This window comes from Apteryx rowi, unplaced genomic scaffold, assembly GCF_003343035.1.
Source record: "Apteryx rowi isolate R43461 unplaced genomic scaffold, aptRow1 scaffold_89, whole genome shotgun sequence".
NCBI classification, from domain to species: Eukaryota; Metazoa; Chordata; class Aves; order Apterygiformes; family Apterygidae; genus Apteryx; species Apteryx rowi.
The window spans coordinates 1,691,628-1,704,722 of record NW_020451193.1 but is presented as its reverse complement, the minus strand read 5'-3'; the positions used below and the strand labels follow the sequence as shown (position 1 = coordinate 1,704,722).

General features: G+C 40.0%; 1 protein-coding gene across 4 annotated transcripts; it reads right to left on the bottom strand.

Moving 5' to 3' along the window:
• Positions 1 to 958: 958 nt before the first annotated feature.
• NUP35 (nucleoporin 35) lies at positions 959 to 12,464 on the bottom strand. Of its 4 annotated transcripts, XR_003257723.1 has the most exons (11): positions 12,357 to 12,464; positions 11,363 to 11,533; positions 9,670 to 9,794; positions 7,924 to 7,984; positions 7,167 to 7,308; positions 6,728 to 6,797; positions 6,509 to 6,637; positions 4,346 to 4,510; positions 3,862 to 4,002; positions 2,455 to 2,761; positions 959 to 2,205 (listed from the first exon to the last, which is right to left on the bottom strand). XR_003257723.1 is itself a non-coding variant. In XM_026090994.1 (9 exons), exons 1-9 carry the CDS (start codon positions 12,388 to 12,390, stop codon positions 3,925 to 3,927), a joined length of 975 nt encoding a protein of 324 aa, XP_025946779.1. In that variant the 5' UTR covers positions 12,391 to 12,464; the 3' UTR covers positions 3,336 to 3,924. The 4 variants fall into 4 exon arrangements, 2 of the variants coding, with proteins under 2 accessions (XP_025946779.1, XP_025946780.1); XR_003257722.1 differs by having other exon boundaries at positions 959 to 2,761; XM_026090994.1 differs by lacking the exons at positions 959 to 2,205; positions 2,455 to 2,761 and having other exon boundaries at positions 3,336 to 4,002.
• Between the last annotated feature and the right edge of the window lie 631 nt (positions 12,465 to 13,095).

The following is a 13,095-nucleotide window of genomic DNA, read 5'->3' as shown; positions in this document are numbered from 1 at the left end:
CCTGCAACTTGAAATAAGTTTAAAATAGAGAAGCAAACATGCAGTACTCTAACATTTGACCCTCATTTTATAAACACATTACCCAGATACACATAACTCAAAGTTACTAGAAAGCTAAATTGAAGCAGGATGGCAGGAGAGGTGGAAGATAAACACTACCTACTTGTCTTTAAAAAAAGCCTTTACAAAAAAGTATCCCAGTTAAAATTGTAATGAAATTGCCACAAAAACTACACAACAGATCCTTCTAGAATTTAAAACTGCACAGATTTTGATATTAAATTAAATCCCTGGGTAACTTGTTAGTGTTTGAGGCAGACTACAAAAAATATTCAAGAAAGTTCTATTTTAAAGGCCATGATCCTATGAAAAATGCTGTCTCCAGTCTTACATCTCATACAATTGAAACCACGACTGAGCACGTTACCCAATACTAGCTGAAGTCCTTAATTTTGGTTTTAATGTAAATCACATCTTTAACAACAGTTAGCATAGCATTACTCCTTATTGCAGAGCAGCATATAAAGGGCTAACAAATAGGAAGAACTTAATTTTTAAATGCAATGCTACCTAACAACAGTAACCAGCCTTGAGTTTACTTGCAGACATCCAAGTGTTTCAGATGTTCTTCGCACATGTACTTTTGAGTCATGGCCATTCGCCCATGGCCCCCTGTACTCTGATTTAGTTAGTAAGAACACATCAGGAACACATTGAAATAAAGTTGTACAGTGGTTTGTGCAGTGTGAGACTAACATTTGCATAATCACTAAGCCTGAACTACCAGTGAGACTAGGGTTTACCTAGTGCACAACACTAAATATATTAAGGGGAATCTTTACCAGCAGAAGCCATATGAAGAGCATTACCTAATGCTATTTACAGAAATACACATTCACTTGTTCTAAACTTTCTTCTTCTCTTATTTACCTCCATAATAAAGTGAAAAAACGCACACTACCCCCAAGTGCTTTTATTGTGCAGGAAGCTGCAAAAATAAATAAATAAAAAATTCCTAAAGCCATGACAAACAAGAGACTGCATGACAAACAGGAAACTGAGATAAGTGAAAACACTTACGAGCACAGTTTTAAGTCTGATACTTAGTGGTACAACAGTTCAGCTAAACAAATGACTTAGGCTCCAATTCCTTTCTTCTATATTCAGCATCAGCCTTACTTGATTTGAGTTCAATCTCATTCTTGACCACTTGAATTCAAGTAACTAAATCCTACACACATTTTAGCTTTGAAGTGCACCAAAATTATATTTTGCAAAACAACTAGCAGAAGAAAATGTATATGAACTACTTATTTTCTTTGAGGTTGTCTGCATGTCAAATATTTTTCAGTGAGAAAAAGTCATGTGTATTCTGAGCAAACATATTTGGATATTAATTAGGTTTGAGCAGCTCCATTATCTTTGATCAACAAACAGATAAGTAACAATTAGCATTCATTCTAAAAATCAATCTTTAATACAACATCAGCCTGCAAATAAAGTAAAATGCATCTCAAAAAGAACTCCGAATCTGCCTGGGCACAGGTTACTTCTACACCATACAACAAAGTACAAAGGGCCCTGAGGTAGTAGAGGACAAGTTAGCAGAACTGGAAACAGTACAATATAGTGCTATACTTGAGCCCATAAGTCCTGCTGATACTGAGAACCAATTAGCTCTAGCACAATGCAGGACAACATGAGTATGGTGCTTTCATACTTAAAGACTGCATGACTGAAGCGCACAAGGATGGTGCAGACAACTGCAGGCCGTAATATATTTATTCACATTTTATGCAAACAGGCATTTAACTCAACCTGCACCTAGCTAACGGGTTTATGGTATGCCCTACCACTATTGGTAAATGATTCAGAGAAGAGTATAGTCTGCTAGATCCGAAGATCTCTGCACTGATTTCCAAAGTTTGAGGTCTCAGAAGCATCTTTTATGGCTGGGGCTGGCTGGAGTTCTCCATGTATAAACATATACATACCTATTTCTATGCACTTAATGTGAATGCATGTGTCAGGAGCAAGTAAGCAAGGAAACAAACTTTGGAAACATACTTTTGAGGATGTGCACTGTGAACTGTGAACTGTGCAAGTTCCCCAAGTGCATCTACAAAGAAACTCATTCTCTAATTAGACCACAGTTCCTCCTTTTCAGTCAATCTTCCTTCTTCTCCCCCTGACTGCCATGATTCACTTAATTAAAAAAAAAAAACAAAAAACTGATATCACCAGGCTGGTTCAGATTCTAATGCTCTAAACTCCAGCCAGCTACGGGGGGGGGGGGCACAGTTTTCCTATGAAACTACTCAAAAGTAATTTGCAAAAGATTACCATCACACCCCCAATAAATATGGTCATGCCACTCCAGGGTGTTTTTTTTCCCCCTCCTCCCTCCCCCTCCACATGCAAGGAGCATAGTCATAGCAAATCAGGGCATCTTACAATAGCAGGTAGTGCAGCCCAGCCACAGCAGATGCTCAGGACCTGACTTCCTCACTAAGTACTTCTGGGATTTTACTCAGGACCATCTTTAGTTTAATCCTGTAAACTGAATGTCCATTAGTATTTGGAGTTCTTTAGGCATGCTTCTGGACTAATCTTCTAATATAATTTCATCTGAAAGAAGTTCAGCTGATGAACTCTGAGACCACATTGCAGTTTGAACCAAAGCATGGCAGGTAGGTATGACCGGAGGTTCACTTCAGGAGCACACTCCTGATCCAAAATAAAACTCTAATGTTGACACACCCTGAAACAGCCACACAAAAAAACATGAAAGAAATTAAAGTATTAGTTACATGTAGATTCCCAAGTATTGAAGAAAAATTACTCTTTTCCCAGATAAAAGAGCTTCTCACAAGCTATCTCAGTCTAAGACCATGAGCTCACATGATGCATGTGACTACCTGAGAGGTTCCCCTTCAAGAGAAAGCTTCAGGGAGACGGGGTTCAATTTCAAAAAATTCAGCATGCAGCCAACACCTCAGAAACAATTTCTTAGAACAACCTTGAAATGAAACCAGCTCTGGTCACCGACACATTTCATTTTTTAATTCAGCTACTTCAGCTGAACATTTTGTAGCTTAGAAGGCTACAGTGTGTTAACTGCTACGAAGTGCACTGAAATACCCATGGAGATATGCATTTAAACCCTAACTGGTGTTAACTCTGGTTGCTATTACTTCAGTAAAAGTCAGTAGTAACTGCTCTGCTGCTAACACTGTAATAAAGATTAAGCAGCCTCATAATCAACTCTAGTAAGAGTAACAGAAATACTATTTCCTAATAGAACTCATTCTTCTTTAAAAACAACCTAAAAAGACTGAATTTCATTTAGCTTTATTAATAAAACATAGGATAAAGAGTTAAAAGATTGCTATGACATTTAGAACAGGATGCCAGAGATAATTACAAAACAGCAATGAATCCAAATAAAAAAAATTAAGATTACATATACTAAAAACAGTCCTTATCCCTGGGAACCAGCTGTACATAGTGTTCTTCCAGCAAGAAGCCCATCATCTTTTTTTTTTTTTTTGGGGGGGGGGATAAAATTAAAGAATTAAAGGCATCAGTAGATAAAGCTGCCATTTTAAATATTTTGTGAATTACTTCCCAGTAAGTTGGAAAAGTAATTACAAGGAAAAAAGTCAGTGCTGATGCTTCTTTAGTCATGCAATCAAAGCACAAACAGGAAAAAAGCACTTAAATTTACACTGATTATATTTTTAAAACCATGTGCACATTGCCATCATTTAAAGTGCAAGCTACATGTCCGCTGAATTCACAGAAGGCAAAACAGGTGAGATGGAAGTTGAGAGTACTGCCATCAGTGGTTATACAACTAACCAAGGATGCTGGTAGCAGATTTCAAATGCTAACCGTGCCTAGTATGTTCCTTCCTCTTGTTTATTACCAGCCAAACACATATTCCATTGCTTTAGATACAATACTTTCATCTTTCCTAGGAGTCTGCCTGTCAGAAACCACCTAGAAGGCAGGGGAAAGAGAAAGAGAGAAAATAAAGAGAATCAGTCAACACACAGTTAACTCGATATTAAACTTTTCTCTTTTTAAGTATTACTATATTTTGCCAAAGTATGTTTGTAAGTTCCAAAACAAACTCTTAATTTCTGGAAAAGTGACAAGTCATTAATTTTTTAAATGATTTTAGCAGCTGAGCAGACTAAGTATGCACTCAAATCACCTCTTTACCACTTGCTATAAGAAATGACAGGAGAAGAAAAAGGCTAAGGCCACTAACTTTTTTAAATGTGTCTAGCTTCAAACAATTAAGCAAGGCAGAGGGGGTTGCTATCTCCCCTTAAAATACCTGGTAGTCACTAGTGGAAGCTTTATATGCTGTTGCAAGAGGTCTCATTGTAGAAATTCTGGTAGTATTTGCAGGTTGTACTGGTGTGCCTAAGGATTTTGTAGGTGGAGTAAAGACTGAAGACATTGAGGTTGTAGAGTTTCTTTCAAAGTTTTCCATCACACTCTTGGGGAAGAAAAAAGTTAATGTAACATAATCAAAAACTGAAAAGCTATACAACAGTATTCCAATCTTTATGGATTTATATAAAATTGTTTGATAAAAATATATGTCTGCATATCAAAGCAAGCAAAGACTACACTTAAAGTGCCTTTCAGTACAACCTGTTAAGACTTGCAGGAAGCTTCAGGAAATAACTTTTCAGGCTCACTTGAACATACATAGCATAATGACCATCTTCCAGATATTTCTAAAATATTTTACTTGACCTGGATAGGAGTAAATCTCCAAGTATTTACCAGCCTGCAGTGCTTCGCTCAGACTCAATTTGCAAAGAAATTTCCTTCAGTCCCCATGGCAAATACTAGGAAAAGGAGTCAGAAGGCTCTGGCTCCGTTTTGTAAGTGTGTGTTGAAAAGGCAATGCACAGAGAATGGAAGAAGCAGTAAGTGACTTGATCAGAATGATGCGTTCCACAAGACAAGAGGGATGACAAGCAGCCTGGGGAGACCTGATCCACCTTCCCTCTACTGCATCTAGACTCAGTGGAGCACAGCATTGAACCAGCCGAAGGAAAGCAGACATCCAAAAGCACATGGGGCAGAAGACCAGCTCTTCAAAATACAGGAGAGGATTAGTGTCCAGTATGGGTGACAGCTGACCCTCCACTCAGCATGAGGGGAACCTACAGAACCAACTGCAACTTTTAGATCAGAAGCCTGAGCTGATGTCAAATCCATATCTAGTTTTCAATTGCAAGGAAGAGTTTTACAGGTCCAGGCCAAGCCCTCAATGGATTAGTCTCCAGAATTCTCTCTCGCTTCCAGAAACTGAACATCTCAACCTCTTTCTGCACAGACATTCCCATCCTTGGAAACCAGTCAGAGCAGCAAATATGAAAGGTAAAGTTGACGATCACGGGTTTATCTATCAATATTTAAAAGTGAACACTATCCACAAAAGAGATAATGACAATTCAAAAGCAACAAATGAACCAGATGTCTGACAATTAAGTGTCTTAAATCATTGTTTCTTGAGTTTTGGCTTATAGGTGATTCAGCCAGTCATACTAACTGGACAACAAATTAACAAATAAGGTAAGAAGAGAGGCTGGAAGCCCTATCACAAATCTGTGGAGAAAAGGGGCACTGTAATAGGTGCAAATTTTAAGCAACATAGGAAGAAATGTTTAAAACTGGTAAAAGCTGAATTTGATAATCACCAGCTTTATTTCTAAGGCCTTCCTCTCAGAATAGTTTACTTTTTACTTTTACTGCATTAGTCCTTAAGTGTTGTGTCCCTTTAGAGGAGACCAAAAATTCTGTGAGGAATAAATGACAGTGGCATTTGCTCAAGCTAGTGCACAATACCATATATAAGGCACAATCAATGCACAGGAACCAACAGCTCACAATAAAAAATCAGACTGAAATAAAACCATCATTTACAACCCCCCAACTACTATTTACAAGGAAGGGAAAATGGACGGTGGGGGTGTGTGGTAAGATCAGGATTTGTCTTGCTAGCAAATTTTCAGCCTAATGTACTAAGGTAAACTTAAGACAGAATCAGATAAGAAGTCACATAAGAGTCAGAGGATGCAAGAGACAATTTGGAGCAATAACAACAATTTTAATCCACATCCACATCTAATGCAGGCTACACTGCCTCAGGTTCCAATCTGGGAAACTGTTTCATCTCCACTGTCTCTTAAGTCTTAAAGAAATTATGGTTTCAATTCATATCTTGAAGACCAACACAGATTTGTGTATTATGGTAATTTCCAAGCATCATGGAGACTTCCCACAGTGACCCTTCTCAGCATGGCATTTTGTCAAATACTTAATAAAAACTCATTTAAGGTTTAATAGATTATACCTATATAACTTATCTACCTATGCCTTGTGTTTCAAAAACAAAAAAGTTAAGGGAGCAGGAAAGAAATAAAAAGGAAGTCCAAAAGCAGAGTGCCTTATATTTAAGTAAAAGCAGTTACTAACTTACTTTATCTATACAAGGCTTGACACCAATCATGATAGATTCACCAAAAATTCTTCCATCTTTGCTTAAGGCTTTCCGGGCTTGAAGCTTAGACTGATATCGAATGTGCATCCAGTTTCCTGCATTGGACATCTGTATGAGATTAAATGACAGTTGCAAAATTTAAGGTTTTAAAGAATGTGCAAGAACATTTTCAGAGATAAGTCTCAAACTAAGACATACCACATGCTTTAATATGTTTCCATACTGAGCAAACTGAAGAAGAATATATGAAGCTGATGCTTGAGGAAATCTGAAAAACAGAGGAAAAACACTCAAAAAATCATAATGAGAACCAAGTTTTTTGGTGTTAAAATACATCCTTATAAAGGGTTTCTAGAAGTGCAAAACAAGATGATGTATTAATACTGTTTTAGAAGCAGTGACTTGCATAATGTTACCACACACCTCAATAGTAGAATGCTGCCTTTCTAATCTGAAGAAACAACATGCAGCTTAAGCTAAGGTGCTTCACTAAAATATCAGATATGTCTGTTTGCTGGCTTTGACCACAGTTGCAGAACCTAGGAATACCAGATAACAGCAATGTCTGACTGCTATTTCTTTCCATACGTTGCCAAGACTTCGTCCATTATTTCTAATATTTCAGAAATCAACTCACCCAAATACGGTTACCCATGTGTCATCAAGTTGATCTTCTGAAGTTAGGGAATCACCCTGAGTGTAAAAAGGATCTAGCTGAGCAGGAGACAGAGTAGTCTTTCTAGGCTGTCCAATACTTGCAGGACTGAATACACTTGAAGCTGTTAAATTGAAATGGCATTGTTTAACAAGTTACTTTTGCAAGACACACAAGCTTAAGAACATATCCTAAAAGGATAAATTCAACATCAAGTGTTTCATTTGTATATGAAAGAGTCTGGTGGAGATTTATTTGCAGACAAATAGTAAGTCAATTCAAACTTCACATCTGCAAGCATGCTCCTGAGTTTTGTGACTAGCCTCAGCTTTCTTGTTAACACTTAAACAGCAGCAGCAGCTTAATACAGAGGCCAAGTAGGAACAAGACTATCCAGAATTAAGCCTAGCAAGATGCCATAGGTTCATACAAAAGGTAGAAAGCCTTATGAAGGTGGAAGGCCACCCATCAATTTCAGCAGCTTTACTCAGGTAAAACTACCTCTGTGCTCAATTCAGTAACAAGCTCTCCACAAGGAACAAGTAAAGATGGTTGATTCAATCAGTGTCATGGTGGAAAGGTATTTCCTATTCACATACCTTTTGAAGAACTAGTAAGAAAGATGTGACTGCTTTGCAAATTAGCAAGGAGTTGATCTAGTCTGGACAATAATGATTTTTAATTGAGTACTAAGGAAGGCAATAAGAAAGTAGTCTATATATTTTGACAGGATGTCTACCTGCTCCAGGAGTTGATGGCATAGTTCCAACCAATGGGCTCTGCGTTACAGAAAAGCTGGGCTGCATTAAAATACAGAAAGTAACAAATCATTCTAAGTAGTATACTTTTCATATCAGAAAAGATCATTTTCAGGCAACTTAATGTCAGGCAAGAATATTAACAGTTTGCCTTAAGTTACTCCTTCTAACTTTCAAGATTAAGATCAGACACATTTATATGTTTATTTAATACAAGGTTTCCAAACTCGCCCCACACACTCTCCCCCACCTATTCAACACCATTTTTACATTCTAACACAACTTAGTAGCCTAGTAGATAGCCTGAACATCCAGYAGGCCTCAATTATTACATGCTGGAATTTACAACTGATTACTAAGCCACAGAAAATAATGCAGTTAGCTATCTTACTACGAAACTTAACTGTTAGAAGCAGAGATAGTACAGGAATGTAGAGCATACCATTACACCCAAGAAAAGAATCACAAGCAACAAAATTTAGGAATTGTCCACAGTATTTTATCATCTAACAAGCAACAGCTCCTGTCATACAAGAAAGCCTATTTAAGTCATAGGAACTGGAAACTTTGGACTAACAAATCTGTTACCTAACATCAATCACATATCCTTTGTCAAGGCAAATAGCTTTTGGTATCAATACTCAGAAACCTTAAAGGTTAACTTTGTCGAGGTAGTTATCTCACTATTGCTGCATTATAGTATTTCACACATTATTTGTGTGCATCCTGAGGGAAAGGATGCCAATATTGTAAGTTATCAGTATCTGATTTTTACTGTCTAAAAGATTTAGAAATCATGTAAGCATACACACACTTGTATTTTCTATCACCAGACTTACTATTCTCTCTCAATTCTTTAGTGCAACTTCAAGTTTTAGCTGTTAGCCATTATTTTCTCTTTAATATAGAAGAATCTCAATATCTGAAAAAATAAGTTTATTTTTATCCTGAATCATGGCAATTCTTATGTCCAAGATCAAGCAAATTGGAGCACTTGTAGATTTAGCAGCATGCATTCTAACTGATAGCCGCTAATAATTTTTTTGGAAACATTTACTTCAAGACAGTAGTGGATTCTCTTCTTCACAGAGGACTTGAAACTTTAGAATAATCCTTTCAGAAGGCAACATTCAATAAAAGGCCTGCTCATTCAGTGAATGTTCTCTTGCATCAGAAGAATCATGTTCACTGAAAAAGAGCTTACTAGCACTTAACTGCTCAGATTAGGTGAGCAGCAAAGGTGTTTATTCACATAATCTTCTAGAAATTTTACTGTTGCTCTTCCAAAATGACCTGTATCCCCCTACCCTGTTTGATAAGGTATTTTACTCAGCACAGAATCTCTTCTACCTCTGTAAGCACACCAAAAGAAAAGATCACATTTATTTGGATATTTCTGGCAATCAGCAACCAAATAAACTTACAAGAAGGTGAAGGGCTGCAACAAGTCTGTATCTGTCATGTAAAAAGCATAATACAGGCAAGATCTGTGTTTTTCATTCTCTACTGTCTATTGATAAACAGCAACTACAGAAGAAAGCTCCACTACTGCAGAGCTACTACTACAAAGGAACAGGCACACAAAACAACCAGAGCAAGCAACAACGTGAACTGAAAACTCAGTCATTTTGCTACAACTGTTTATACAACTGAGTTAAAGAATTCACTGAAGCAGTAATCTACCTCATGTTTTCTGCTGAGAATAAGTCAGTACATAAACCACTTACCGGTCTTGAGGTTAGAGGTGTTGGTCCAAGTCCAGGACTAGATAATTCATCGTATATGCTTCTAACTGGTGGAGCACCACTTTTATCTTTATGCGTAGGGACTACTGGTTGTGGGGGAGAGCCACCTGCACTTAAAAGGAGCAGACAAAAAGCCTAAGAAAGTCTGTAATTTTACTCCATTGTTGTGTTCTTGAAAGTTCAACAGCAAACTCAGCCACAAAAGACCATTTATTCTTTCACTGGGGATTTGCAAAACCATCTGACCTACCAAACTGCTCAGGTTAGAGAGTTCTGTGCATGAATATTACATATTTATCAGAAACTGTCTCCTTACACAGGCATCATCTAAAACTTGTAAATCACCAGTTGTCATAACACACTTGATTAAACCTGATATATTCCCTATTTAAACATACTTGTTCTTTTTAAAGAGTTCTAAGCATAGCTACATCCTTCCTGCTTTAAGGCAGATTAACATTTGAATTGTTTCAGAGACTAACTGCCCCCTATCAGAGATACAAAAGCAAGGTTTCTAAGAATTAAGGGACATACTGTACTAAAGAACCATGTCAAAATGTGTACAGCATTGCTTACACTGTCAAAGTCCCACTGTTTATTCCTTTCCTTCCCATAAAATTTCATATTAAATAAAGTGTAAGCTCCCAAGAGTAGGAACTAGTCTGCATACAGCAAGGATGAAGTTAAGTTAGCTGCCCTACCATTTTTTAAACATTAGGACTTCCACTATTACAGCAAATTAAATTGACTGAAAGATCTTGATATACCTCTGAATACTTTGTGTGGGTTTACACCAGAGAAAGTAGTTTGACCTTACAATTTTCACTTACCTCAAGACTCCTCTCTCACCAGTTTAACACATCCAGGAACTGCTTTAAAATACTATGTAAAGCACTCTCTCTTCAAGGTTCTCACCTTAAGTTTAAATAATACACTTAACCACTTGTTTTAGGAAACCTCTGTTAGTGTTTTACTGGTTGCCCTGTTTGTGGAACTGACACTCTGTTGCTGTAATGATCCCTTTTTAAAAAAGATGAGGTGAAATGCACATGTTTATTTTAATTTTTGAAACTAGTTTCTCAAGAGGGTTGCATTTAAGGGGAGGGGGAGGAAAGGTGGTTGGAAAGAGAAAAGCATCTACCTCCAACAGGTAAGAGGTGTCACTACTGCAGCCCAATTGCAGCAGACATTAAGACTGTCAAATAATACATCAATTACTAGATACTGAGTATTTTTTATTTTTTCTCCATTCAATTTTAAGAACCTGACAATCTGTAAGCGGCTTTTTAGAATTCATTGCAAAGAAATCAATAGCTTTCACGAGCTGCATTTAGTTTGCCAGCAGATATCTAACTGCTTTGAGCAAAGAAAATGCAGATGGCTGTACATGCAACTGATTTGTAAAGACTTGTATAAATTGAACTTATATTAGGAGAGGTTCATATTACCTTTGTTGTAGAAGTAGCCTTTCCTGGTATCAAAACTGCCAATTTATAATATTTGTTAAGCTTAAGCCTACTCTGAGAAGTTTAGCCAAACTAAACTGAACACATTTAAGTTCACTGTCAAGCAAATTCTAAAGCTACATGGATTCAAGTCTGCAACAGTCAGAGCAATAAAGAAAACCCTAATTCTTACTCTTGGGACAACTTCTCAGTTTTTAATGAATCCTGACCTGCAAGTAGAGGAGACCTCATTTCCATTACACCAACAGTAGGGCCACTTAAAGCACGTGGTTGTGGAGTCACTGGAGCAGGTAGATCACCCATCAAAAATCCAGGAAGAAACTGAGCACCAGCACCTGGCTTGGGAGACATCGGGGAGCCAAGAGTCATTGGCTCAGCTCCTACATTAACAAAAACAAAATTTAAAAACTTCACAGCAGCCAAACAATCCAGTCTCTCCCATCACTTACATAGCAGTTCCATAAATAAACTGCAAACGAATTCACAATGAATAAGATGTTTCTAATAAGTTTTATTTTCTTGAAAAATAAGTTATCATAATCTTGCATTTTTAGCAACTGCACTATCTAAAAGGCAGTAAAAGAACTGCCACACTGGGACTTCCTTCTTAAAATATACTACTTTGGTCACATGAGACATCTGCCTCTATTTGCTTTGTTAAGGTGTTTATTTTACTTCTGAAAGAAATCCTATCAAGAATCCTGCTTTGTGCCCCCGCCCAGAGAACATGCCCTGCCAAAGCCCTCGGGGCTCTTGCCAGCCACCTCCGTTTCGCTGCGGCCCAGGCACCAGAGCGCGGCTTGCCACGCTTCGCGCCCACAAGCTTGCTCGGGACTGCTGCTTTGGGGTGCTCTAAGCACAGCTCTGACACCACGAAACGTTTGTGCTGCTGCCGTTTAGCTCACCGCACACCCCCTTTCGCTTCCCCTCAGAGGAAGGCGCTCCTCCTTCCGCAATCTCCGGGTGCAGCCGGCCACCGACACCAGGCTGAGCACTGCGGCCCAGCACTGCCCGGATTCCGGCCGCCGGTACCGCCGGCGGCCCGCGCCGCCCGGGGCAGGGGCAGAGCCAGGCCGCAGCTCGGGCAGCGGCGGCCTCCGAGGCGCCCCGCCGCCGGCTGCGCGCGCGCGGGCGAGGCGGCGGGAGGCCAGCGCGGCCGCGGCGAGGCGCAGCCCGGAGGGGCGGCCCCGCGGCGCGGCTCACCTGCGAGGGGCGTCTCCACGGCGAAGGCGGCCATGGCGGCGGGAAACGGCTGCCGACACCTCCGCCAGGCGCTTTCAAACGGGGCGGAAGCGCCTGCCGACGTCACTTCCGGGAGGCGCGGCCTTGTGGCTCCCACCCACCCTCCCGCCATCTCGCGAGCCGCCCCCTGGCGGGGAGAGGCCGGGGTGGCGACGCCGAGCACGACATGGCGCTACGTCACTGCCGGGCCCCGCCCTCGGGGCGGGAGATCACAAAGCGCGGCCCGGCGGTTTCCACCCCGATAGGTGGGAGCATCGCCTGCGTCACCCGGGAGGTTGCGTCACCGCCGCGCCCCGCCCGAGCTGAGCTGTGGCCCCGAGGCTCGTTACACCCGTGCAGACCCGTAGCTATCGTTACACGTTGGTTCCGCAGCGTTTCTAGGGCCAACAACTCATAAACCCGTGAGTAAGAACGGGAGATGGCGTGGAAAAGGTTACTCACCGGAGGAGAGGCTGGTCAGGCACTTCCAAGGTTCGCAGCACGTTTAGCCACCCACACCTAAAATGGCAATGGAATGACCCATTCCCCCCTTGAAATGGGAAAATGATGGCCAGCAAATGCCAATATGGGGGTCACCTAAAACCTGCATTAACAGTGAGCATGAACAATTAATACTGAGAAGTAGACACAGTGTAGTTGAAACTCAGTGACACACTGCAATTCAAATGAGTGGTATGAGGAGGAGAGAATACTGTATCAG

What these genes read in the sequence shown, in the direction of transcription:
- NUP35 (XM_026090994.1), bottom strand. Translation starts at nt 12,390, where the DNA reads ATGGCCGCCTTCGCCGTGGAGACGCCCCTCGCAG. An exon ending in ACATGGGTAACCGTATTTGG is followed by an intron (nt 6,798 to 7,166) that starts GTGAGTTGATTT and finishes TCTGTTTTTCAG; the next exon opens with ATTTCCTCAAGCATCAGCTT. An exon ending in GAAACATATTAAAGCATGTG is followed by an intron (nt 6,638 to 6,727) that starts GTATGTCTTAGT and finishes AATCTCATACAG; the next exon opens with ATGTCCAATGCAGGAAACTG.